Source organism: Oryzias latipes, chromosome 1 (genome assembly GCF_002234675.1).
Source record: "Oryzias latipes chromosome 1, ASM223467v1".
Taxonomy (NCBI): domain Eukaryota; kingdom Metazoa; phylum Chordata; class Actinopteri; order Beloniformes; family Adrianichthyidae; genus Oryzias; species Oryzias latipes.
Window position 1 is genome coordinate 7,986,713 of NC_019859.2, and position 27,417 is coordinate 8,014,129.

Below are 27,417 nucleotides of genomic sequence, written 5' to 3' on the forward strand. Positions count from 1 at the left end.
GGACATATTTAGGTCGTTTTTGTCTCCCATCCCACAGCAGATATTTTCATCGTATCGTCCATCTAAACCTGAATAGACGTCACCTCTCGCTTCCTCAGACCGGTGGGCTGTTTTCTTCCCTCCATTTAAAGGGAACCAGCCAGAAAACCGTCTGGTTATGTTTCTGACCTTCACCGTGGATGTTTATGTCAGGGTGGAGTCTCACACAGTTTCTGTCATTTCGTTTAGTGGCTTTTCTTAAACACAGACTGTGATGTTTATTTGAGAGTTTGCTGTTAAAGTTAAAATTAGAGGTCACCTCACAGAAAAAAGCCAAACAACGCAAACAGACGTAACTCCTAGAATCCTTAAAGTCTTTCCTATTTTACCAAACAGCATTGGTGGATGTGTGCAGCCGAGCTCAACAACCTCTGACCCAAATTCTTCTCTGCAGCCACAAACTTGGCGGCTTCACCTGGATCTGAGGAACTGTAGTTTTCTGGTCTCTTTGTCTGAATCTGGCTGTTTCCTGCGGACGCTCACACTCGCCGCATCATACAGGCAGCCTCGGGGTGAAAACATGACCGCCATGCAGGCGTCCTGTCTGCAAGCAGGGTTGTGCCGCTGCCTGCGGCCCCCTCCCTCGACGGCGCAGAGCCTCTCCAAGAATGCACAAAGCTGCAATTCATGTTGTTTTGACAGTTTAAATAAGCACCAGTCGCATGTTTTCCAAAGACCACACTTGTTACCCCTAAAGCTACACACACAAACACACACAAGCACAAGTGTGTCTACTGAAAGTTTGTGTTTAATAACAGAAGATAACAATAAATATGTCATTAGAACAAACTAGGCTCACTACTTATCGAGGTCATTACAACATAGCTATAATGCTAGCCAATTAGCCTAAACTTATTTTAACTCTCAAACTTTACATGGGATAACCATGTGTGTTAGCCTTCAATGCACACTGACTAATATATATCAACATTAACACTTTTTATTGCCTTGAAATGAAATAAACAGATGTAGATTATTTTGTTTTTCCTCTTCAATATTTTTTTTCTTTCCCTATTTGTCAGGTCTTAATGGAAAGTTTAGCATTTTAACTTTACAGAAGTACCGGCTGATAATTTAGCTTACTGTAGATTTGAGATGTTGACAACGGGTGCTACATTAGCATTAGCATGCTAATTTTCAGCATATGATATTCATTTAAACGGAAATAAACAGATCTAGATTCTTTGTTTTTCTTTTCTTTTTTTTCTTCCGATTTTCTTTACATGTATAAAACAATTCCTAATGCAAAGTTTAGCATTCTAATTTCAATAAATTTGTATTACTAGACTATTAAAAATTAAAGTAAATCTATTTGATGGTAACAAATGCTAAGTAGGCTACATTAGCATTAGCATGCTAATTCTTACTATGCTCAAAACTAGCCTAGATTCCTGTTTATCTTTAGTGTTTTCTTGCACCTTAACATTTAGAGAGGTCTGACTTAGCTATGGCATGCTAACTCTAATACTTATATTAAAAAAAGGAAAAGTAGTGAACACATGTCTGAATGTTAGTCAGATCCAGGACAGTAGATAGCTCTGTACTACACACTGTCATCTTTAGGGAGTACTGACACAGCGAGGGTTACAAGTTCACTGATGTTTACTAGTGATGACTGATATCCACAAAGTCTTTCACAATATGAGACGCACAGGAACACAATTGATGATTTACTGATAATCGGTTTATTATGGGTTCTTGTTAGCTACTCATATGGATGTTAAACTTGGTCCAGAATTTGATTTTCCACATCTTGTATTTGTGTTCCGTTTCTAACTTTAAGCTGATTTCAGCAGGAAGGACTTGGATGGATGGAGGTTGACGGCTGCTTTTGTTGTTTTAGAGACTGTCAATAGAATTGGAAAAAGATTATTGTAATTCTACGGGGAAATAGCAAACGCATAACTTTACTGTTGGTTATCCGCTAACCCTGTTACACACTGGTTTTGTAGACATGCACTCATCACACGTAACAGTTACAGGTCTTGTCTTACTAAGGTGAAAGCAGTTTGAATGGCAGGGTGTCAAAACCCCCTACTATTCTTCATCTGTGAAGAGGACCCACAAAAGTGGGAGGTTCCATTTTTTTCTACAATACCCAGCATGCTCTCTGACTCATCTCAGGCCATAGGATCGCTCATGTGGAAACGTGTTCAGTTTGCCTCATTTTGATGGTTTTTGTTGGCAAACCCAACAGTTTCACATCTTCCAACATGAAAGCAGAACCCCACCCCCCGAGCAGGACAGACCCAGTAGAGTTGATGGTCAAATTCTTCACGGTGTTTTTATTTGTGGAAATGAAACTTTTGAAACTTCTGCTCTTTGAAAATGGTATTCAGTTTTTGCACAGTTCCGGGGAAATATTAGCTCTTAAATAAATGATCACATCATCAGCAAAAAGATTTTACCTGAAAGACAAAATATGCATTTATTTTTTTAAGGTTTTAAATGGTTTGAGTGTTTCTGTTTGGGTAAAACAAAGTAAAAAATATACTGTGAAAAAGTCTGTTTTTTTAACTTTGAGTTTTAGATGTGAAATTTAAACTTTTTCTGGGTTCCTTCTTCTTTTTCTGAATTTAGGTCAAGCACAGTTATTAATAATGTGGGCTACAAGTGAATCGTTTACAGCTAAGAGGACAGGAATCCTCTGTAGAGCCGTTTATCTTGGGCAGATCAGCAGAGATTTTTGCTTGTTGACTGTTCCACAACAGCGCTGAGTTTTTTGGGTGCCGGGTGGGGGTCGACTTCCTGTCCGTGTGAGATAAAAGCTTTATGGTGAACTGAAAGACAAAAGCTTTTTCAGGACTGTGATCGTCTGCCAGGAAGGAGGAGACCGCTCTAATGGTTTCAGCCTGGAGAGGAGGAGCGCAAAGGAGAGACGAGGAGAAACAAACTCCTTGGAGGGGGAACTTGTAAAAAAATAAAAATAAAACATCTGTCTCTTCGAACACAAAGATTTTTGTTTTCTTCTCAAATATCTGAAAATGAATTATGAGTACAGGGAAAGGGATGCACGACAGAAATAACTAAGGCTAACTAAGAGGAGGAAAAATGAAGGTGGAAGTGGTGAGGCAGAATGGAATGAAAGCGTTCCATCGAGCAGCACCTCTAAATCACAGACTGTGGCCGAAGCAGGAATTTCCTCCGCCTGCACCGTAGCTTAAGCCTGTTTTTTGACCCGCAGAGCTCCAACCTCCACAGACGAAGCTCCCAACCTGAGAGCCACCGAGTCCCGAATGCAGGAGGATGACATGACGTCCTGGACGCCACCCAGAAACGCCGCCTGCGGCCTCAGCAACCGCAGCGGCAGCTTCTTCAAGGTGAGGCACGGAGGCGGTGGAGCAGGAGTCACGTTCAGGAACTGGTTTTTAGAGATGCACTTTTTATTTATTTTCTTCAAAAAAAAGAAAGCACCCGCAGCCCTTTCACACATTTTAGGTGTGGTTCAAAAATATGTTGCCATGGCTACGGCGCCAAATAAGTACTTAAAAAGATGTCTATAGTTAATGAAATCGACAAAACTATTACAGCTACACCAATAACTGGTCTTAAATATTCCTTCATTGGTAGGAAACTACAGCAGTAAGAAAATTGAGGTAATTTATCTAGAAAATAACGTTTTACAACGTATTTACTAGTGCTGCCCAATTATTAACCTATTTATCTACAGTTAAGATAAATCACATTTGCTGATTTTTACGTTTATCATTGAAATGAATGTAAAAAAAATAGGAAATATTATTTTGTAGGTACAAAGGGAAACACTAAGACTTAATTTGACAAAAAGTGTTTTTTAATAAACACAGGAACAGTCTGGTCCTGGAAAAAAACGAGCATTTATTTAGTTAAAGAATAAAAACATGAATTGGTGAAGAATCTTCGCATAAATGAATACCAGAAAGTATCAGAACCATAATAAGTTCAATTGATGAACTTAATTGAGGTGCAATAATATATAAAGTTTTCATTCATTCCGAATGGCTGCCTGCAAATGTTTCTTTAGGTTTCTTTGTTAGGAACAGTCACGCTCCGCGGTTTGCAGTCTCATCGTGCAAAACTCTTTTTGATCAACAGTTACTCTGATTGGTTGCCATCACCACGGCGTATTTTCATCTCATTTTAATGTGTTAATAAAAGAATCGTCGAGTGGGATTTCTTAATCATCTATTATTTCTTTTTCATCTAGAAAAAACATCTAATTTAAACCAAAACAGATTCAGTCAGTGAGGGACGGACTATTACACTCCATTTAAAGCTTGGTTTTATGCTCCTAAAGAATTTTCAGTCATCAAGAGATATTTTTTTCTCTTTAGATAAAATAGTGCTAGGTCTCTTTTTTTCATGTGTACTATAGTCATTTTATGTTGTTGTGGAACCAGTGTGAGAGCTGACAGCATATTCATTGGTTGCTAGGAAAAAGTTGAACATTTACTTTGGAGTTCAGATGTGAAAACTGTGATAAATCTATCAGATTGAGACGTGAAAAAAATTGAATAGTTGCTATGGACCATCGTCATTTTTTTTTAAATTTCCAAATGCAGCTAGAACAATTGAGCATTGTAAAAATATATTCTGCAAAAATATACAATTAAAAAAAACGCATCAATTTTTTATTTCTTTAGTTTTGTCAAACTAATGCAGCTTTAGTTTGAAATGCTAAACTTTCCTGCAGAGGTTTCCACAAAGCCCTGTTGGGATTAATAAACTGTTGTAGAACACAGATATTGAAGCAGTGATGTCACTAAAGGTGGCAGCTGCTCAAACCCTCACAGCTTGAGTCAGAAAACTTTCTCTCCATCTGTCGAAATTTGTCTCCGTTTCATTTTGCATCTTTTCTCTGTTTCTTCTCTCCTTAAAGTCGCTTTCACTTCACTTTTGTCGCCGCCGTTCATCCCTTTCTTTCAACAGCAACACTTGTCTGTTTGTTTTTTCCAGATTCTATTTGATCTATTCCTGGAGAATTGGCAAACTGTGGTGTGTGCTTTCCTCTCAGCCTTTCATCTTTGCTCGTGCCTCGCCACTTCCCTGCTTTGAGCTGTCCGTTTCCTTGTGTGGGACGGAAAGACCCAACCCTTTTTGGAGGAGAAACTCCAGGATTCATTTAAACTTTGTTTACTTTGTGTTCAAGTTTTTCTTTTTTTAACGAGTAGAGCAGATTATCAGAAAGCGTGTGGCTGGAGTAGAGTCTCTTAGGCTCAGAATAATCCACAAACATCATGATTTGCTGTAAATCCCCTTGAAGGTCCTCCATCCACTCATGCTGACCTGCCTCACATGGATTACATATGGTCTGTAAAAGAGTGAGTCGCATTTCACCGCATGGGACCGCCTGCTTTTATAAGATGTTTGTGTGGTTAAATGAGACTCAGACCTGAAAGTAGCTGAGAAACAAATCAAACTTTCTTTAGTTTCTGCTTTGAGCTTTTAAACAAAGAACTTAAGTAAAAGTTAAAGTTCAAGTTTGCAAGAGGTGGTTGCAGAACGTGAAGTTTGGCCAGGCAACCATCTGCAAATGTCTTATCTGTGATGCATCTGTGAAATGGGATTACAAAGAATTACAAACACTACTAAAGTTCACAAAATCCTCTTTTGGATGATTGTGTTAATGGAGCTTTATTCCTGAACCTGAATAACAAGACAGATTTTTAAGGAAAACCTCAATATTTCTGACCTTTTTAGTTTAGTTGTAGCTGTTTGTCTGCAGGGTCTGGAGGCTCGGCTGCTCTTAAACCCGAACGGATTCGTGTTCGACTCTAAAGCAAACGACGAGGCATTTTTGAACCAGAGACAGAGACGTGCACTTTTTATTTCCTTCGCTGCTTTTTCCATCCTCACCACCTCTGTGAAAACCGTCAAAACCAAACATAGTTTCCCCCTGACTGCATGCATGACTTTAACAGCAGCTTCCTGCAGAGAGTGGCTCTCTGCTGCACACGCTCAGAACCTGCGCTGCGGCTGTTTCTAATGATGATGAAGGCTGATTCAGAATGAGTGGTAACAAAGCTGGACGTTGGTCCACGAGGCAGAGCAGAAAAGCTCTCGGTGTGTCTGGACATGAGCGTTTCCCGTGGAAGTCTTCTGGCTCTGATCCAGTCATTTCACAACTCCCCAGCTCGCTGACCTTCAGTTTACAGCTCAGGAATGCTTTTTCCACACTATGTTTATACTTTTTTATCCATAAAGTTACAAGTTAGTTTCAAAAAAAGGCCTGGATTTTGAGACACCTGAAATTAAGATGTGATTTTTGTTTGAAAGGGAATTTTGGGAAATAATTTTTACAACTTTGGTTCATGAAGGGTTTCCAGCTGGGTCCAGGTCTGGATGTGGACCAGAGCTTTTCCGTGCTCAGATGTGGTCATTTTCTGGTTAATGTGTAAAGGTTTAGCTGATGATGATGCACAAAAACAGCAGCTGACAGTTTTTTTTCTCGTGGTCTTGGTTATTATAACCGTTGCTAAATGCACCCGGTGGAGTCTGAGATGCAGAGGAGCGAAGACAGGTTTCTCATGTTGTCATGTGAACTGCTGGTTCTTATTAAGCCCCGCCCATTTCCCCTAGTTTGTCTCTTCTGGTTTCATTGCCACTCAGCAAATAAAAAACCTTAAAGTTTTTTAAGTCAAGTTTATTGATCCTAAAAGTGTTTTATTGTAAACAAATGTACAATTTGATTCATTTCACAGCTGTTTCATCATTTTCAGTAATCACAATAATCCTAGAAAAAACATTTTTAATCTTACTTAACTCACAACTCGCTCTATGAGACATTTCAGTCTAGTTTCCTTCCCCGACACACTACTGAAACCACACTCATCAAAACCACCAACGACCTTCTCCTCGCGGCGTTCTGTCATCTCCCTTGTCTTCAGTACTCTTCCTTGTCACTTCTGGTGTGCCCCAAGGCGCCATCCTTGGCCCCCTCTTTTTTAAATCACCTACCCCCTTCCTTTTGGAGACTTCCTCTTTGAATTCAATTTTCAGCTACACTCTAACGCTGATGGCACCCAACTCTACCTATCAACCAAACCCAACTCCACACTTCCCCGCACTTCCATCACAAACGGCGGCCTGTCTGAACTGAAATCCGGGTTCTCCTCCAATTCCCTCATGGCAAGAAGACAGCGGTTCTCCTCATCTGCACAGCTCCCTCTCTATCCACGTCCATGTTAATAACATGACCCAGACTCAGACGTTGCTGCTGGTGATGATGTTCTGGCTGTTTCTGTCAGTAATCGCTGTATCGTCAACTAGTCAACCAGTCTTTGTCCGTGGCTTTAAATGGTAGAAGTAGCAGCAGTTTTTTTTTTGCTAAACTGTAAATATATTTGCCTTTGTTGTAAAGTTGACTTCATTTTCTTCTCAGCATGACCTATAGATTGTTTTCTTTACCAAAGGTTTTCCTCTCCGGGTGACTTACAGCCTGTTAGAGCGACGTCACCCCCGACAGTTCAGCCGTGTGGTTCTCTCAGGGTGGGCTCGACGCTCTGCGCTCCCTGAACTTCTCAGAGCTTTAGCCTCTCTGCAGTAACGGCAGTGTAACTGTTCTTCTTACCTGTTGTGAGGGGAAATCTCAAACCGCAGCCCAAATTTCAAAGTAAAACTGTGGAAATGATGCCTCCTAGTGGCTGAAAGCCGTACGACAGCATTGGTTTGTTAACATTGGTTTGTGTTCATGTTCAAATCTAGACTTAAAACATTTCTGTTTAGCCGTGTATATGACTGAAAGGTCCTATCTGCACCTTTCTTTCCTTCCTTTCTTTTTAAATTTTTTTTTTCTTTTTTTTTCTTCCTTTTCTTTTAAAGTAAATTTTATGTTGATTATTCTATGATGTATTGTGATTTTAATGCATTTTTCTGTTTTGTGAAGCACCTTGAATTACTTTGTGTACGAATTGTGCTATACAAATAAACTTGCCTTGCCTTGCCAAGAATCCAAAAGAAAAGACTTTGTGTGAAATGAGTGAAATATCCGTTCACAGAAAAACAAAGTCATTCATGGATCCGGACGGATGATAAAAACTCTGTTGTTCATCTGTTTGGTGCTTCTGCAAAAAGGAAACAAATCAGTAAATGAAACATAAGAGATGATCTTTTTTTGTTTAAAAACCAAAGTTTTATTCTTAAAAAGTACAAAAAACTCTTATATTTCTATTTCTTAGTTTCTTTTTTCATTTGTACCAGAAATAAAAATATCGTTTCATGTGAAAATAAAAAGCATATTTGACATTTAAAAAAGGTCAATGTAATCTTTGGAAACACAACAGATATAAAAACATTTATGCTCTTAAACAGAAATGTGCTGAAAATATCTCACCTCCTAAATATATAAAGAAACTAATTAAAAAGAAAAATGCCCTTTAACAGCTTCAGTGTATGAAACTCGTTCAGACTCGTCCTTGTCTAAATGACAGCTTAATAGTTTTGTAAAAAAAAAAAAAAAAGGTTTGTTCTGAAGGAAACAAAGCAGCTCAGACTTGAGTGGTTTATTGTGAAAAGTAATTGAAACCAAATTCTGGATAAGGAAGGACGGTGTTTGTGATAAACGCTGGTTTTCTTCCGTGTTGATGAACTCAGTTCCACTTTAATTGTTAAAGGTTTTCCTGTAGATCAAAGCAGAATCTCATCTAGAATGAAGTCCAGCAGAACCTTGATTCTGACCCGGTCAGAGGTGGATCTGCTGCTGTTTGGCTCCAAATTTAGATGAAATGATCTTAAATTGAAGGCAAAAATTCATCAAGCTTCAACCACCATGTCTTAATTAATAGGAGACACGCCTTCCAGAAGGTTCCTCTCTTGTCTCAACAGTCCAGAGAAGATCTGTCCAACATTTTAGAGATGGTCTAGATCTTTCTGTCAAATATAAGATGATTATTTTTGCTCAGCTGTGTCTTTCTCCTTAAACCACGGAGCAATTTGAATCCAAAAGTTTCTGTGTTTTTCTGCTCCGACTTCTTTGATGAGTCGTGCTCTCAGTCATTTTGGTTGGTTGATCCTGGAAGGGATCTCGGTTTCTGTTCCTCCATGTAAGAAACATTTGTTGTTGTCCTCCCTGTAAAATTTCAGAATAAAACATGTCTGTGACTTGTCATTTTTTTAAGGACAAGTACATAAACCACAGAGATAAAAAGAGGAAACCCAGACTGAAATGACAGAGCAGATAAATCTTATCTGTGTTGGCCTGAAAATAGTGTAACGTGACGGGAGACAAATCGTCTGAACTTCCTGTCCACATTTGCCCTCCGTGTTTACGCTGCCGTCTGAATCTGGCCACGGGTCATTTCATCAACGGAGCTCGGTCTCCATGTTTCCTGTCTGAAGGAAATGAGCTCCAAACAGGAAAAAATGACTAACTGCTTCCTCAACTTTTGTTCAGGATTAGTCTGTTGGAGCGCCGACCTCCGAGCCTGGCTTCTTGTTCTGCCGTTTTTGCTGAAGCAGAGCTCATGGCTTTGTTTTTTGCTGTTTCTGCTCCTTTTCGGGACGTTTAAAGCTTCTCTTTTCCTATTTAAGCTCATCGACTCGTTTGCGTCAGAGATCGGGGAGCTGAAGAAGGAGATGGTTCAAACCTCTGTGGAAAAGGAACCCATGAAGTTACCGGGGTAAGACACAGCCCTGACTGCTGGAAGTATTCTTTTTTATTACTCTAATAATATTATATCAAGCTAAACTGTAAAAATCACCCACAAAAAGAAGATCTGCTTCACATCAAATTCAAATATTGACGATTTCCAAAACACATAGTTATCATCTATGTTTTTACTTGTTCTGTACTGTGAAAAAACGCATTTTTATGTCATTAACAAACACCTTTTAGACCAGATACTATGATAAAGATGACTTAAGGCTTGTTTGGAACATCAGTTTCATTTCATATACTGCTTGATATTTTAAGTTTGACCAGCAGAGGGCGTGTGATTCCATCCTTTCAGGCTGGATAGAGACGTTTACCTGCAGGTCACACACTGTGGAGAGCTGGTGGGTGAAAGGGATTCTGGGTATGACTCCCTGCGGCGTAGGATGAGCGTGCTGGACAGGTTGACCCAGACTCACCCGGTGTGGCTGCTGCTGTCAGTCAGTGAAGAGGAGGCTGACCGCATTCTGCTCAAACAGCCTCCAGGGGTAACGCCGCCTGGACCCAAACGTACCCGACTGTCACCAGAGGATGGTTGGTTTCATGGCTTTTTATTTTTTTTTTGTCTTGGAGCAGGTGTTCCTTGTCAGGAAGTCAGCCGCTCTGCAAAGGAAGGTGCTCTCTGTTCACCTGGACGAAGATCAAGCGGAGACGCCCATCAACCACATCCCCATCAGAGAGAGTCAGTACAGTAAGTACCGTGTCTGTTTTCAACTTTATATCGCGGAAAAGCAATATTGACAAAGCGATACAATAAATCCATCTCATCTTCTCATGTTGCAGAAGATAGTCTGTGTCAGAATCCAACAACAACCCTAATCTCTGAGAGATTATATAGTCCGGGACTATCCAGTGCCCTGGATTATAATGAATTTTTACAAATTCACAATACTTTTTACTTTAAAAAAGCAAAAAGGATGTCACTCATTTGTCGAAGTAAAGACCTAATACAGTAAATATGAACATTTTACAAAGACTACTGTTAATCCACTGTGTTCTGTTGATGAAAACTTTCTACATTTCCAAAAAAATCAATTTACATAGATTATTTTTACTTGAAAAATTGTTCAAACGCAATGCATTGTGGTCTATATTTGCCAAGCTAGTGACCATTGATGCTTACTAGTTTTTTATTTATTCTTTTGCTTCTGCTTTACTTCTGATAAATTTCTAGACACTGGATTTTGGAATTATAGATTCAGACAGTACATCAAAATGGTAAATGCAGCATTTAATGCACTACGTAGTGAATAATGTAACTAATGATTATCTATCTACCCGGAATCATTTCCAGCAGTCTATTTATTCACCAAAATACCCCAAATTTAAAAACCCCAAATCGTTTTTAAGACATATTTTCTGCTGCGTGGCAGGAGTTTGTTTCAAAGTGACCCTCCGCTGATATCCCATGATCCCTTTGTTTACATTCTCTCCTGCTAGCTTACAACCCCAAGCTAACATTAACTGTGCTGAAAATATGGCGAGCAATATTGGAGCTGTCCAGTCGTGCAGTTCTGATCCAGATTCCAGCTCAGACGAGGAAAACAGACGTACCTGGATCTGTTTTTCTACATCAGAATGATGCAGAGCGGGGAGTTTGCCCCGCCCATTTCAGCTGCTGTGCCACAAATATTAGCTTTTTCAAATGTCAGGTTATATCTGCTCCTGATCTATCACGATTTGAATTAGGAAATACTCAAAAACGCAGTTTTAATCTTCAATTCTTTTATATATGTCCTCCATAATGAAAACATGTTAAAAAAAACATTTTCCTTGGAGTCTTCAAGCATTAGCATGCTAACTTGTAGACATTGTTACTTTAGCATTAGCACATTGATCTCCTGCCTAAATCCGTTTTTTATTTTATTTTATTTGGTTTTATTTTTTAAGAATGTTGGAGTTCAATGACATGGATACTGTAGTGCAGGGGTGTCAAACTCATTTTCACAGAGGGCCACATCAGCATAGTGGCTGTCCTCAAACGGCCAGATATAACTTATACATGTAACTAAATGTAATGAAAAATAAATGTAACTACTCCTTCATGTTAAACAACTCATTATTTATTTATAATAACTTTTTAAAGTGACAATTACAGTTGCATAGAAAACACATGTTTGCTTTTTACTCTAGCATCAATCCTTTTAAATTTTGTCCGTTTATTAGAACCCACCATCAAACTGTCCAAGTGAATATAGAAAAATAACATAAAACTGAGCTAGAAAGAACAGGTATTAAAGTGTAACATTTTACAAAAAAAGGCTGCACACAGTCTTGCATCCAACAGATGGTTGGATGACAACAATTTGTCTGCATACACACATAAGACCTGCAAACACTGAATAATTACAACAGCAGCTAAATACCGTAATATGTAATCAACTAAAAGAGAAATTAAAAACAGTTGCGGGCCACATAAAATGACATAGCGGGCCACATTTGGCCCCCCGGCCTTGAGTTTGACACATGCTGTAGTGGTTCAGCTCTATTGCTTGCTAATGATCAGTTTATCTTGTCCACATCATCATTGATCTGTAGGAACATCTGAACTCTTTCACATTTCATGAATGTAATTCTTATGTCTTATAAATCCCTTCTGTGTATTAAGTTCTTGATTTTTCTCATTTCTCACATGCAGCTGCATCCCAATTTGTATTTCCTGCAGGACTCTTTAGTAACAGAGAAAAACCTTTAGGGTGGATATTTGAAATCTTTAATACCTTCAGTCTAGTCAATAATTCTTAGCTTTTGCTTTAAATTGTTGGGAATCATATCTGTAATTTTCTACATTTATATTTATTTTAGCATTCTGGAAGTTCCGCTCAGGTGACGTTTTTTTTCTCCACAAAACCAGCTGATGGAATCAGGACAACAACCAGGACAGGAAGCAGCGAGTCAGAGTCAGACAGGCCTGTTTCCTGTCCGCCTCTGGATAAAAAGAAAGACCAGAGAAAAAAGGAGAAATGAGAGCGGGACTGGTGGCAGTTCCGCACCAATATTTTTTCTCAAATTTGAAAAAAATAAATAAAAAGGTTATAGATGTGGAACTGTGATGCTAATAAGAACTTCAAAGAATTTCTTGCTCTTGATATTTTACATATTTCAGTGGTGAAATACTCATTGTATGCATTTGAATCAAGAGGGCTGGAGCAGCAATGAATGAAAAAAACTCCCTTTGGCAAAAAAAAAGGCTCATTCATATACGTCAGTTTTATTCTGTCATGGTGGTTAGTCAAGCACCAACATGAGTGATGAGAAGGTTGTACATTTAAAGACGCCCTCCTTTCTGCTGACCCAACAGAGATTCTGCTCATATTTGCAAACATCAATAAGTCTTTCAGATGTCTGTCTACCCAATCTGCCCAAGACTATTGATCCTAACTATACATTTGTATTTGGCAATGAACATTTGTGTTGGCAAAACCCATAAAAAAAATAAAAGTGCAGGACTGGGTGTCTCTGCCAGTTCCTAAACTCAGTTGGATTAAAACTCAGAGACAGGTTTGATCCTAAATGATTCAGACTAAACGGATAAATATTTCAATTTTAGAATGTCTTAATTATGAAAGAGGATTTTATTAAAAACGGATGCTTTGACAGAACCAAAGTGGAACTTGCTATTTTGAAATTGTAAATGTTTTGAGAATTAACAATAAAGCTGTTTTCTTCAAATAAAGGCAATTATTATGCTCTATGAATGAACATGAAACAAGAATTTTATTCCACTCAAAAAAATATTCACTTCTTGTCAATCAGGTCAGACAGTTCTTTGTGTCTTTAGCTGCAGGCTAGAGCGCAGAATCATCTGCATATTATGATGTCAGGATGTCTGATATCCTTTTAATGAAGACAGTTACGATTGTTGTTTTTTTTAATAGAAACAAAATGTAAAACATTTGCAGCAAAATTCAGAGTAAAATACACCAAAAGCAGAAGTCACACCAAACAAGAGCAAAAGAGAAAAACACTGACATGCTCACTGAAGGATGTGGGTTCACAAAGAAACTCAATCATCTACAACGTTTGGACTTACAGTACCTCCAATTCTTGTTTTTTGACATAAATTTGGGTCATCCTTGTGATTTGGTCTGGAAAAGCTAATATATGTTTAGTTTTTTTCCAGGTTTTTCACTCATTCATAATCTGGTTTGTTATTTCTCTGCAAAGCTTTGAGTTTCAAAAACATAATTCGGACGTTTTCTCTTCTTTAAAGCCTTTTCGCTTGAGGGATCCAGCATCAGCTTTGCGGACCTGTTCCGCCTTGTGGCCTTCTATTGTATCAGCAGGTAAATGTCTGTCTGTCTGTCTGTCTTTGGGTTTTCATCCCAGAGATGTTTTTGCTTTGTGATCAGCGATGGCATGTAGAGCTGCACGAATTCTTGGATATAAATACCCTTTGTCAAGCCAGCAGTCAGCGCCAGGAGCTCTCACTTCTTCTTTTAGTGCGGGCCAGCTTAAGTGACACAGACGGTCGCAGGACTTCAAAAATGGTCACAGGAAACGGCAAAAAAAGCTGGATCTGTCTTAAAGGATGCTCCCAGAAGCTCTGCAGCAGCATTTTTCCTAAAGTCACTTTTTCCATCATGCAGTCTGCAGAATTTAGGCAGATTGGATTTTGTTTTTCTAACTGGCTGCATAATGTTGCAAACTATAAGGATAAAACTTCATTTTAAGTCAATTCACAATAATTTTAAGATCTGAAAATATTTGTTTTCCAAGTTTACATTTGCCTGACTTTTTCCCTAATCCAGGGACGTCCTTCCTTTCACACTCAAACTCCCAGAAGCCATTGTGTCTGCAAAGACCCAGAAAGAGTTGGAGGAGGTGGCCCAGCTGGGAGCAGGTAAGTCGGCCTTTTCCTTCATTTTTTTTAATCCTTTGATTCTGGCGGTGTCACAGATGACACAAAATACCGTAAGTCACTCATCCACTCTTAACGCAATTTCAATTTACCGTCATTTCAACTTTTTACGTTGTCTACATTGATTTTGTAAACACTTCACTACTGTAAAGTGTTGCATATCAGGGCAGCGCTGCTTTTTTCCACTTCAGAATACTCTGGAATTATGTGGATAATTGCGTAAAAGCTTGAAGAGTTGGAATAATTCAAATACCGTCAACACTGGAACTAAAACGCTGAAGGTTTAATCACCTTATATTTTATGAGGTGGAAAGGACCGGAACGACCTCGGTTGATTTTCTTCCACCAAAACGGATTTAGATGGTTGGATTTGGAAAAATATCTGGTGATTTTCTCGTTACTTAAGCTGATATCTGAAGCCAGATGATTCTATGAATATTCAATACTGCAACCAAAGCTCCGTATTAACACTTTAAGACAGATTTCCGTCGATGTGGATCTATACAACCTGCAAAATAAAAGTTGCTGTGTGATCAGAGGCGAGCTAAGCTAAATGTTAGCTACCATGTCTGCTTTTATTTTGAAAGTATTCAAATATGTAACTTTTAAACATTTTTTTTTAAGTTGTAGCACCACTAAATATGAAAGGCTCTTTAATGTACATATTCAAAACATTTATTATCAGTCTTTTAAACAGATTTTTAGGTGTAAACTGGATTTATTCTACAAATTGGATTAAAATTGACTTGATTTTTATTTTCTTTGCTTTCTGCTGACAGAAAGCAGATGTGCAGGCAGAGACAGGACAAAAACATCTGGTTGAATTGTCAGTTTTGTTGGTTTTGGTCCGTCTTTGGTTCCAGCTGCTTGTTAAAGTTCCCGGCAGCGGAGGCGTAGCTCTGCATAGTGTAGAAAAGAAAAGCATGTTGGCTTTCACCATCTCTGAAATTCCAAAAAGCCTCATTTTCCAGGCTGTGTGCTGCTGGCTGTGTCACAACCAGCCTGTTGTTGTGTTTGCATGTCTGCATTCCTGAGTGGAAGTGGGTGTACGCATGCACACTTGTGCTTGTGGTCCACTGATGCTCCTGCTTTTAACCCGTTCAGACCCACTCTTTTGATATATTTTCAAAGCGTTCCCAGTCTATTAATTATGATTTTGCTGTTTTCAAGGCTAAATCAAAAACCCTGGGACGTTTTCGGGGACATAGTTTCTGCAGAGCGGCAGGACTATTAGCCTCTGATTTGGGGGCGGGACCAATGGCACGAAGCAACCCCACCCTCCCCGTCCCCCTCTTGCTGAAAGCTCTGTATTTGCACTCTTCCACTAGCTTACAGCCCTCACACCCCCAGTCTAACTTTACCGGTGCCACTAAACTGGCGAGAAAAATCGGCGTTAATCGGAGCCGTACAGTTCGGATCCAGATTCCAGCTCAGACGAGGAAAACGAAGACGAACACGGATCTGTTTGTCTGCAGGCGAACGCATCAGAATGGAGCAGAGCAGGGAGCTCGTGCTTCTACGTGAAAAATATAATCTTTTTTCAAACGACATTTTTCTTTTGGTCTGCTCCCGATTCGCAACAATTTAAATAAAGAAATACTGGAAAATGCAATTTTAAGCTTAATTTCCTTTTTATATGTCCACTATAGTCCAAAAAAGGACTTGTTAAACACACCAAAAACACCATTTTGATTGGAGTGGGTCTTCAAACCACCTTACCTCAGCGGCCATGTGGTAGGGTGTCCGTCCAGAGACCGGATGGTTGCGAGTTCAAATCTGTGGCCAAGTCTTACCAAAGACTGTAATATTGGGCCCCAATGCCTCCCTGGCATTCTCTGAAATACAATTAATCACAGCAGTGAAATAGTTTGTTGGTTTTTGTCGTCAAGCTTGTCTGTTTACAATAAAGTGAGTGGTGACAGGCTTGATTTTACAATAAGCCACCTAGTGGTTACTCTGAGAAGTGTGTTGGCTCCATATATTTTTGATATTTTCCCATCTTTTTGTGCTTTGGATTGGCTTTTTTTTGTATTCCCCCACATCAAAGAAAAACATTTAGAGTAAAAAACCTATTTGGTAACCAAAAGAGAAGTGTTTGGTTTGTGTAAAGTCGCTGCGGTGGTTAGTTGCTGGAGGGGAGGGGAGTTTGGTTTCCTGCAGATGGAGTCCTCAGGGTCAGCTGCTCCCATCCAGCAGTCGGGTTTCAGTCCCAGGAAGCCAAAGTCATGGAGGACATCTGAAACTGGTCACGGCCTGCTTCCTCAGAAAGGAAAAGGCTGATGTTTCCATTTTTAGACTCCCGTGTGAGTCACTGCGGGCTCGGGTCACCGCAGCACTTTTGGAATTGAAGCCTCAAAAACGATAAAAAAATATTTTTGAAACATCAGAGAGACACAAACAGATTCTTTGTAATCTGAGCCCCAGAGACGGACAAAGGGCTGGTTGAAGTGTCGCTCTGTGGCGTGTTTGAGCCCTCCCACCCCGTCATTTGCATGGGCGACTCCCCCTCTTCAGGCAGTGAATCAGAGACGGCAGACACGCAGCAGCTTTCACAGCATTTCTGCCAGCAGAGCGGCGAGAGCAGAGCAGCACGTCTCTCCCTTTACCTGCCTTTCAACCCTCAGGTAACGTTCTGTCTCTGATAGGAGAACATTAACGATGTCGTTTAAAAACCTGTTCCTGTGCTGGTCGGACTCAAACCGTTTTTTTACGAAGGGAAAAAACTAACTGATGAGGTTTGTTGCGGTTTTCCTCTGGTTGTGAGTGAAGTGGAGAAGGTCAAGGACCTCCGACGCTGACATGAGCCTTTCTGCTCTTGTCCTCCAGGCTTCTGGGACTCTGCCTTCTGCGGTCCGCGGCGTTCCTCTCCGGTTCCTCGCCGCCCTCTGAGCCGGACCCTCAGCCTCCAGCGGAGCAACGGGAACGCAGAGGTCCAGGAGTGGGAGCAGAGGTTCATCGGGGCTCAGAGCGACAGTGCACCTCCAACCTTACAGCCCCACACTCCGCCTCCGCCTTTCCCTCCAGGGAGCCGGCTCTCCAGCGCCCCCCTGTGCTTCGTTTTCCCCCTGTTCCTGCAGACGCACCGCGGCTGTGAGGGCAGCCCGCTTCTGCAGCCCCGCCCGGAGACGGCGGCGGAACCGAAGGCGGCAACGAGCAGCCAGGCGGGCGAGCAGCAGATCAAAACAAAGAGCGAATCGCAAACTCCTCCCCCTCGACCTCCGCCCCCCCGCTTTATGCTACACCGTCGACCCGCCCCACCACCACCAGGACCCGCCAGGAGCATGCCCGTGAATGTGGCTTCACCGAAGCATCCGTCCCCCAAGAGACATCCAGCGCCCCCTCGCCCGTCGATGGGCTCTAAGCCCAGCAGCCCGCCCAAGAATACCATTTCGCCAAAGCCCCCCCCTCCAAGACCCAAAAGCCCTGATCTGGAAGCCCGGCGTTGCCACATTGCCCTTGATGATGAGACCATCGCCAAAGCACTCTCACAGGCGAAGCTGCCTTCCTGTCAGCCGCCGCCCACCACCGAGCCGCTGGAGAGCAGCGCCGCCAGCCCATCAGGGCCTCATAAGCGAGGACGCCAGCGGTTCAGCGACATGAGCATGTCTACGTCTTCATCCGATTCCCTGGAATACTTGCAGTCTCCAGGCTTCTCCCTGGGCCTGAGCCATAACCCGGCACAAGACCATCAGGACCCGGGGGAGGACAGCAGCGAGGAAGACGAGGACGGCGAGGAAGAGGAGGAGGAGGACTACGGTGTCGGACTGGAGGCCGACCTGGAAACGCGCCTTCGTCCGTCCTTCAAAGCGCGGAGGCGAAGGGTCGCTGTGAGCCTCAGCAGCGGATCCTTCGACCTGCCGCGCTCCCTGAAGGGACGCCTCAGCAAGATGGGCGGCATGCTGAGCTCCCTCATGACCCCGGAGAAACGCGCCGTGAAGCGGATCGCCGAGCTGTCCCGGGACAAAAGCTCCTACTTCGGCTCCCTCGTTCAGGATTACATCAACTTTGTCCAGGAGAACCGGAGCTGTCACCCGTCCGGAATGGACCTCCTGCAGACGCTGCGACAGTTTATGACACAGATGAAGGCTTACCTGCGCCAGACCTCTGAGCTGGACCCCCCCATTGAGTCCCTCATCCCCGAGGACCAGATCGGTGAGTCTTTAAAGCAACAATGGGGAATTTCTCAGTGCTTCATGCAGGAGCTTGTAGGTGACGTCACCCTCAGGTCTGTCTGTGTTTGGGAGGTGAGACTTGAATCTGTTTGTAGATGTTTGGCTGATCGCTGGGCTGGAGTGTCAGAAAAGCCAGCAGGCTGCACCCAGAAGAGTTATGTGTGGCCTCTGCTTGCTGGCATCGTTTCATAAGTAATCTGAGGCTGACGCCGAAGGACTTAAGTTTGATCTGAATGTAGATTTAATCTCAAAGTGAAGTTTTACTGACGTCAGTGCTGAGTTTTACCTCCATGCCTAAATCTTCCCTAAAAGAGTCTTACAGTCATTGAAAAAGATCCTGTAGGTGTTCCTCACGTCAAGCCTTCGCTTAAACCTTGAAGGTTTTAGGATTCTAGGGTGAATTCTTGACTTCGTCATCCAACGCGGCTGTGGAGGAGTGTGGGTCCATGTGCTTTCACAGTTCATAGATGTTTTCGCTGACACGCATCTTCCTGAAGGTTCTTAAACTTTGACTGGAACTTTCCAAAATGCTGATTCTCCTGTCGTAGGTCTTTGCTCAGAGTCTGGCTTAAGGCCTGGAGGCTGCAGAATGAAGAGTGAATCCTCTAAAGTGGTGCCTTCAGATCGCCCCGCTGTGGGTTTCAGCGGGTTTGTCATGAAAGTGATTCTGTACGTTAAAACCAAACATTTGGATTGAGAGTTTAAAAGTCATCGCGAACTTGATGACTTTTAAAGTATTTGTTAAAGGAATGATTTCATAAACATGTTAAATTGACCACAGGAGCAGGTTAAAAAAATAGATGAATGGACATTTAATTGCATTTCTAAAGACACTGTGTTGCCCTTGAGCAAGGTTCTTAAACCCTGTAAGGAACCTGAACCTGAGCATGATGTCCTTTAGAAGCAGACTCCCTCTAAACTGACCTCTCCTGTGAATAACCACAATTTGGACTCTGGAGCAGCGTTGGGATTCGGCTGATTCCAAACATGTGCCTCCAGTGGAAGTGATGGGTCATAGCAACCATTCGGGTTTTATTTCCTGCGGGGACGATAAACACATGCAGACAGTTTTGTGTTTCTACATAAAAGTCATTTTGAAACTTTCCTTAGCAACCAATGCTGAGTCAGAGTAGAACCAAAGAGCATCTTTGGAAAAGTCAAGCTTAGTCCAGGCGCATAAATAAAACGTTTAAACTGTTTGTTGTGGATGAACTAAACCTGCAAAGAGGGTTTTACTTAGTGCTGCGGTCATAGCGTTTAAAAAAATGTACAGAGGCTCGCATTTTTTTATCCCGTCTACAGTTACACCCTTAACCCTTGTGCTATCCTCGGCACTTTAACATTGGGAGTTGGGTCATCTAGACCCATCAAACAGTGCGCTGAACCTTTTTTCTTCAATGATTTGTGATCTTCACTGGTGTCCATGGATTACATGAAATCGTTCCACCTTTATCCATCTTTGTCATGGTAGGGAGAACATGTCAATGTAAGGATGGGGTCATCTGGACCCCATAGGATAGCACAAGGGTTAAAGGGTTATACAACGGGGGGGCAGGGCCTACTTTGATTTGGGAGTTTCCCAACAGTTGTTGTTTTTTCATATTTCTACCTGATAACATTCAAACTGCAGAGCAAACGGTCTGCAGTGAGGAGGAGTCGGCCTGCATGAATATGCATGCGTGTGCGTGTTTGTGCCTTGTTCATTGTAAACAACAGCAGAGCCTTGTTTGTGGACAGAGCGGCCACAGAGGGAAGCCGAGGCGGCGGGCAGCAACGGTCCCGTTAGGCCCACGGATGACTCCGCCCCTGCAGCTTCACCTGAGCGGTAGACTCTGAAATGTCAGCTCAGATCGGAAATCTGCAGGTTTGCGTCAGAAAGCTCAGCTCAACCCAACAAGGAGGCGTTTCTCCTCAGAGCTAACAGGAAGTCTGTCTGATAAAAAACACCACTGAGCCTTTGAGGTCCAACGTTTGAACTCCTGCTCCTCCTTTAGAACACAGCAGGACCAGGTTCCGCCTCAGGCTGGCCCTCCATCAGGAAAGCTTCTGTTAGAGCAGCCTAACCCTGACCTGAGGCGGCCTGGCGTGCGATTTCACTGTAGATGGAAAACATCTGACGTCTTAAAGGCGGTAAAAGCCCTGCCCAGAGGCACAGAGGCAGTGAGTGCAAACATGCAGCCTTCATTCATGTCAGCCACAGTAATGTCTGCAGCCTAAAAGGTGAGACACCTGGATCAGTTCAGGAAGGGTCATGGTTCTGGAGAAAAAAAACACTAAACATCTGATGATTACCAAACACTGCAGAAAAAGACACAATCATTGTGTTTGCAAAAATGTGTGTGACCACAAACTATGAACACACCAACACCTCTCAATCTAAATCATTTGTTCTTTATTACATTACTAAAATACCAGATATGTTTTGTTTTGTTCAGATAAAAAGTAGTTTTCTGAATTTCATGATTTGATATTAAAATAAAAAGAATATTGACTTTAATATTTTTTTTTTTACTCGGCCCTCAGGAGAGAGACATTCAGATGTCATCATATTATATAAAACCAGCAGGAAGAAACTGTTTTCCATAAAAATAAATATATTTTCACAATCAGAAACGCCCAGATCAGATTTAAAGTTAGTTTCGTTTACTCGTTTCGTTTTCTGGTTTCTCACTGGAATTGTTGCGTAAAGCGTTTTCTTGAAGTTATGCCCTGCAGGCGTGTTGGACTGGTTTCTTTTTGCCCCACGGCGGCGTTGGATCATGACTTCTCTTCACAGCAGCAGTTCAGCTGGGCTTTCCATCGGGGGTGTGTGTGTGTGTGTGTGGGTGTGTGTGTGTGTGTGTGTGTGTGTGTGTGTGTGTGATGCGTTTTCTGTGGTAAAAATGTTGCTCAATGTCTTCTTGAGAATCTGTCGTCTGCTGTCTTGCAGATCCAGTTCTGGAGAAAGCCATGCACAAGTGCGTCTTGAAGCCTCTGCACCACGTGATCGAGGTGGCCCTGCACGACTTCCAGGTGAGAGCGCCCCCCCCCCCCCCTGAGCTGCAAATCCAAAACACTTCAAACACAAACTGAGCGCGGCGGGGTTCCTGATCGGCAGGTGAGCAGCGGGGCCTGGCGGCAGCTCTGGGAGAACCTGGCGCTGGCAAAGACGAAGAAGCCCCAGGACCTGGGGGTGGATGGGGCCGTGCCCCCCGACTCTGTGGCTATCGAGAAAATCCGCCAGAAGTTCCTGAACATGCGGAAGATGTACTCCCCGGAGAAGAAAGTCAGGCTGCTGCTGCGAGTGTGTAAACTGATCTACACCATCATGCAGGATAACTCGGGTACGCCGGGCTGCTGTCGGTAACCGCTCAGTCCTCCTGACGTGCCTCTTCCTGACCTTTGCACCTCTCTGCTTCCATTCCAGGGAGGATGTACGGGGCCGATGACTTCCTGCCCATGCTGACCTATGTTGTGGCTCAGTGCAACATGCCGCGGCTGGACACCGACATCCAGTACATGATGGAGCTGCTGGATCCGTCTCTGCTTCAGGGAGAGGGTAGGTTCTTCTCTTCTGTAGCCGTCAATGAATTCATGTTCATGATTGGAGATGGTTGTAAACCGGTAACGTCCAGATCAGCCAAAGGATCCCAGCCATATCTTGATAACGGCTGTAAACTGAGGATGGAGAGAAGTACTTCCTTTAACAAGAAAATGTTTGGAAACGTTTGTTTGTTTGCTGTGATCCTGTCGTTCTGGGCTTGGACACGGTTAAGTGAATTAAGTTCTTCCCTGCTTAGAGAGAAGGATCGGATCCAGTATAGGCATCAGTGGATATCAGTCCCAATCTGGGATGGTTCAGTATGGATGGTCTGGCATGGTTCAGTATAGATGGTCTGGCATGGTTCAGTATGGATGGTCTGGCATGGTTCAGTATGGATGGTCTGGCATGGTTCAGTATGGATGGTCTGGCATGGTTCAGTATAGATGGTCTGGCATGGTTCAGTATAGATGGTCTGGCATGGTTCAGTATGGATGGTCTGGCATGGTTCAGTATAGATGGTCTGGCATGGTTCAGTATAGATGGTCTGGCATGGTTCAGTATAGATGGTCTGGCATGGTTCAGTATGGATGGTCTGGCATGGTTCAGTATGGATGGTCTGGCATGGTTCAGTATGGATGGTCTGGCATGGTTCAGTATGGATGGTCTGGCATGGTTCAGTATAGATGGTCTGGCATGGTTCAGTATGGATGGTCTGGCATGGTTCAGTATAGATGGTCTGGCATGGTTCAGTATAGATGGTCTGGCATGGTTCAGTATAGATGGTCTGGCATGGTTCAGTATGGATGGTCTGGCATGGTTCAGTATGGATGGTCTGGCATGGTTCAGTATGGATGGTCTGGCATGGTTCAGTATGGATGGTCTGGCATGGTTCAGTACAAATTGTCTTTCATGGTTCGGTATGGATGGTCTTGCACAGTTTGGCACAGATGGTCTGGTACACTTTGGTACTTTGGTCTGGCATGGTTCGGTCAGGATGGTTGGTTTTGATTCAGTACAGATGTTCTGAGATGGTTCGGTACAGATGATCTGGCTTGGGTCGATAACCTCCGACCTCGTCTTCAACCCTGCATAGACTAGATTTGCTTCATTTTCCTTCATTTCCCGTCACACGTCCACGTTTCGGGGAATCTGCGTTTGTGTTCTGCTGAATTAATTAATGGAGGCCTTCTGAGGAAACGTTCCCGCTCAGCCGCCTCATTCCTGTCAGGTGGGGTAAACGGAGCGGAGCCGCGAAGGCGACACACCCAGAGCTACTTTCCTGTCAGAAAGTCTTGGGTGAGAAAATGGAAGAGAGTTTGTTTTCCTGGAAATCCTGTGGGAAAAATGGGATCTGAGTTCAAGATTCTTTCATATATATATATCATATTTGATCTTTTTTTAGGCAGATTTTTTAATTTTATTAAACTCTCATGGTCTTTTAGATGTTTTTACTATTTAAAATACCTTTTATATTTTATAAATATATATTTTTGGTATTGAGTTTTTCTAAACAAAATATTTTTGTTTTTCGTCACTCTTCAGATTTTTAAATAAAGGGAAATTATTAACTCCACCCAGACAGTTTTTAAAAAAGTAAAAGTTATTTTTTAGCCCAACATTGTTGTTTTGAGTTGGATCTTGAGCTCATTTAGGAATTAGCTTCAACAACCTTTCTAGTCAACATCTGGGTTTCTGCTTGTGTGTTCCCACAGGCGGCTACTATCTGACCAGCGCCTACGGAGCCATGGCGCTCATCAAGAACTTCCAGGAGGAGCAGGCCGCCCGGGTCCTGAGCTCTGAGGCCCGGAACACGCTGCACCAGTGGCACAGCCGCCGAACCGCCCAGCGCTCCATGCCGACCGTGGACGACTTTCAGGTATCGAGCCTGACCTGAAACCACCTTGAACATTCAGGCAGTGAGTCCAAACGTCCATGAATCCAGAGTGACGGCATTGGAAGAGTGCAGCATGTGGATCTAGCTCTGAGGATGACTTCTTGTAGTAAAACGCACATCTTAATGGATTAACTGCATGAAGGACCGTCACTTTAACTGCATGAGAACCTTCCTCCTCCCCTAACATCCTCTCCCCTCCAGATCAGTCTGATCTCCTCTGTTTTTCTCAGCACCAGGAGGGGCGGAGCTTCAGCTGCTCTCCTCCTCAGCTCTGGAGCTTTGAAACACCAACTCTGATCTTGTCCTCATCTCAAACCCATTCCCACTTTCCTTTCCACATCGCTCCTTTTTATTTCTGTCTCACCAAAGAACTTTTGTTCTGCAGAACTTTCTCCGGGTCGCCCTCCAAGAGCTGGACTCTGGCTGCACAGGAAAAACCCTTCTAGTTCACCCGTACACCACCACAGAGGAAGTCTGCTCCCTGTGCGCTTACAAATTCAAGATCCCCGACCCGGAGAACTACGCGCTGTTCCTGGTCACCCAGGACACCAGCCAGCAGCTGGCTCTGGACACGCATCCCCAACGGATCAAAGCCGAGCTCCACAGCCGCCCGCTGGCGCACGCCTTCCACTTTGTGTACAGGAGGGTACCCAACCTGAACCTCCGTGTCCCGGTGCAGATCAGAAACCGTCTTTAAACCCAGCGGAGCTCCCTTTGAGGATGTTGATGGACGTTTTGCGGAGATAGACCTGAGAACGTGAGAGCGGATGAAGAGCGAAGAAGACTTGAAGTTGCAGATGTTGGATGGAGGTTATGGACATGTTTACTTCTGACTTTGAAATGCAGGAAAATTGTTTGACACGCCTAAAGAAACTTCCACAGATAATGTAATGACATCATTGCTGCCCCCATCCAGTACCTCTGCTCTGATACGTAATGGATCCCAGTCAAGAATCTCGTTGTTTTTTGCACACCTTTAGGCTCAGACACAGAGTTGTGAGGCGTAAAAACGGCAAATTCTGGTCATTCAATTGTCAAAACTTTATACGAAAATGATCAACAAATGATCAAAAGCTACAGGCTCTTTTATTTAGAGAATCCACTTAATTTTCAAAATAAAACCCCGATAGTTACTTAACTGTCAGTAATTTATGGCGATATGTCAGACCTGTATAGGGTGTACCCCGTGTTACCCAACAGTAGCTGGGATAGGCTCCAGCAACCCTGTAACCCTAGACGGATGGTTAAGGGAGGGAGGGATGGATATCTGAGTAGATGGACAAAAAAATGGATAACTGCGTGGATGGATGGATGGATGGATGGATGGATGGACACGTGTCACTTGTAACGGGCAGTGTGTCAAAGCTTTAAGTCCAAGTCACACCCAAGCCTTTGAGTGAAACTTATGACCAGTGTCAACAGCACAATAGCGGTGGGACGGCCGTTGTTCCACAGCACCACCCAACCTCTTTGAATGTTTGACCAATCACTCAGTACTTGTCTCAAAGCCAACAACAGCAGAGTTTCTCTTGGCTGATGTGTTGCAAACACATTACGTGTGGGGCAGCAATAGACGTGTGCAGGAACATTTCCTGTTTCTACAGAGAAGGAATTCCTCTTCGCTTTCGCTGCGACTCACTTCTGTCGGCCCCACAGCCCCTCGTGTGCTTCACACCTGGAAACCATCAGTGTAACCAAGTGTTGCCTTAACTGTTGTCCTTAACAGCAGACTCACACCAAAAACATCACATGAGCGTTGCAGCAGCAGGTTAACGTTCATCTATTCAAAAGCACTGATTCACACCGAAGGTGTCACAGCTGTTTGGATATTTGTCGTTTTTATAAATTCCTTCCTACTTTTGTGGATTTTTAAAACAGATTTTTTGTGTCATAAAATACATTTCTCCATCTCAAGAATTAACCTCTTGTTGTGGAACATTTAAAGTTTTTGGTGCGAATCGCCATGTTTACCATCATGTTTTTTAAAACTTTTATTTTGAAAAATGTTGATTACGTTTTTTATTTTATTTTGAAAGTAGCTGAATTTTATTTTGACACTTGGACCTTTATTTCCAATCATTTTTTTTGACTGAAAAATAAATGTAGCTAGTGAAGTTGAGCATGTGGTTCATAAGAATTCCCTGCTGTGAATTGTGGGATTGTTTCAAACAGGAAGCAGTTCACTGACGCAGCGCTGCTGCTGCTGGTTTGTAGTGTGAGTTGACGGTTTGATGCCTTCATAAAAAGTCCCAGTGTGCTACTGAGAGCTGTCATCAAAATGACCATGGTTAAAAGTTTATTTAAAGAATAAAAAAAACTGTTTTAATGTGTCTTTGTTGATACGGACAATTGCAGGTCAATTGTAGCCTCTTATTTCTATGTAAAAATATTTTTATATTTACATCAAATGACAAAGATTTTGTATTCTGATTTCATGCGGGCTCAATACTGGACTTATTTATGCCAGTTATTTTATGAATAAACTTGTTTATGTTTTCTAAGCTGACAGCTGACTGAGAAATAAACACCCTTAGAGACTTTGTGTTTGGCTCCGGATGGGTTTTTGATATTCTCCTGTCTTCTGAGAACTTCTCTCCTGATCCAGGTTGGACTTTGATTCTGGCTTTTTTTACGCGAAGAGAACAGATGTTAGAACTGTGGTTTGGTCCGCTTCTCTCTTTATTTCTGTCCTTATAACCCCTCATGTTTGAGACCAAACCAACCAGGTTAACTTTATTTGGAGCTCTTTCATTCTTTGGTCCTCTGGATCGTCTGCACCATTGACCCTTTGTGAGAATTGGACCGACTGATGTCACCCACAGAAACTGGCTTACTTCGGGCTCAAAGTATACGAAATCCATACCGTGTTGTAGCCAGACGTTGTCAATAAGCAGTGATTGGTCTGAGTCATCATTTCTATGGTAACCACTCTCTCCAATCAGGAATGAACTTGTTGGAAGGCAACACCCCTACCACTTGAAAGCCGGCTCAACGGAATCTGTCAATAAAACAGATTGACTCTTTGACGTGAGACCACACACTTTTATCTGATTGGTCAGTTTAATTGAATAATTGAATAATTTTAAATACAGAGTAACCCTTGTCCTATCCTGGGCACTTTAACATTGGGAGTTGGGTCATCTAGACCCACTAGCCCTTGTGCTATCCTAGGCACTTTATCATTGGGAGTTGGGTCATCTAGACCCACTAGACAGTGCTCTGAACCTTTTTTCTTCAATGATTTGTGATCCTCACTGGTGTCCATAGATTACATGAAATCTTTCCACCTTTATCCACCTT

General features: G+C 42.5%; 1 protein-coding gene across 3 annotated transcripts in view; it reads left to right on the forward strand.

Moving 5' to 3' along the window:
* The window catches only part of rin2 (Ras and Rab interactor 2), a 28,752-nt gene extending 2,093 nt beyond the window's left edge, over positions 1-26,659 (forward strand). Inside the window, exons 2-13 of one of the 3 annotated variants that reach the window (XM_004065762.4) lie at positions 3,224-3,359; positions 9,547-9,635; positions 9,966-10,155; positions 10,244-10,358; positions 13,881-13,953; positions 14,419-14,510; positions 17,355-18,680; positions 21,630-21,712; positions 21,798-22,023; positions 22,107-22,238; positions 23,936-24,099; positions 24,503-26,659. In XM_004065762.4, coding sequence (XP_004065810.2) covers positions 3,224-3,359; positions 9,547-9,635; positions 9,966-10,155; positions 10,244-10,358; positions 13,881-13,953; positions 14,419-14,510; positions 17,355-18,680; positions 21,630-21,712; positions 21,798-22,023; positions 22,107-22,238; positions 23,936-24,099; positions 24,503-24,814 — 2,938 coding nt within the window. In that variant the 3' untranslated portion in view covers positions 24,815-26,659. Of the gene's footprint in view, positions 1-3,223; positions 3,360-9,001; positions 9,636-9,965; positions 10,156-10,243; positions 10,359-13,880; positions 13,954-14,418; positions 14,511-17,354; positions 18,681-21,629; positions 21,713-21,797; positions 22,024-22,106; positions 22,239-23,935; positions 24,140-24,502 lie in introns of those variants that run through there. The other 2 variants (XM_020712616.2, XM_020712547.2) reach the window with 2 other exon arrangements.
* Positions 26,660-27,417: the final 758 nt, after the last annotated feature.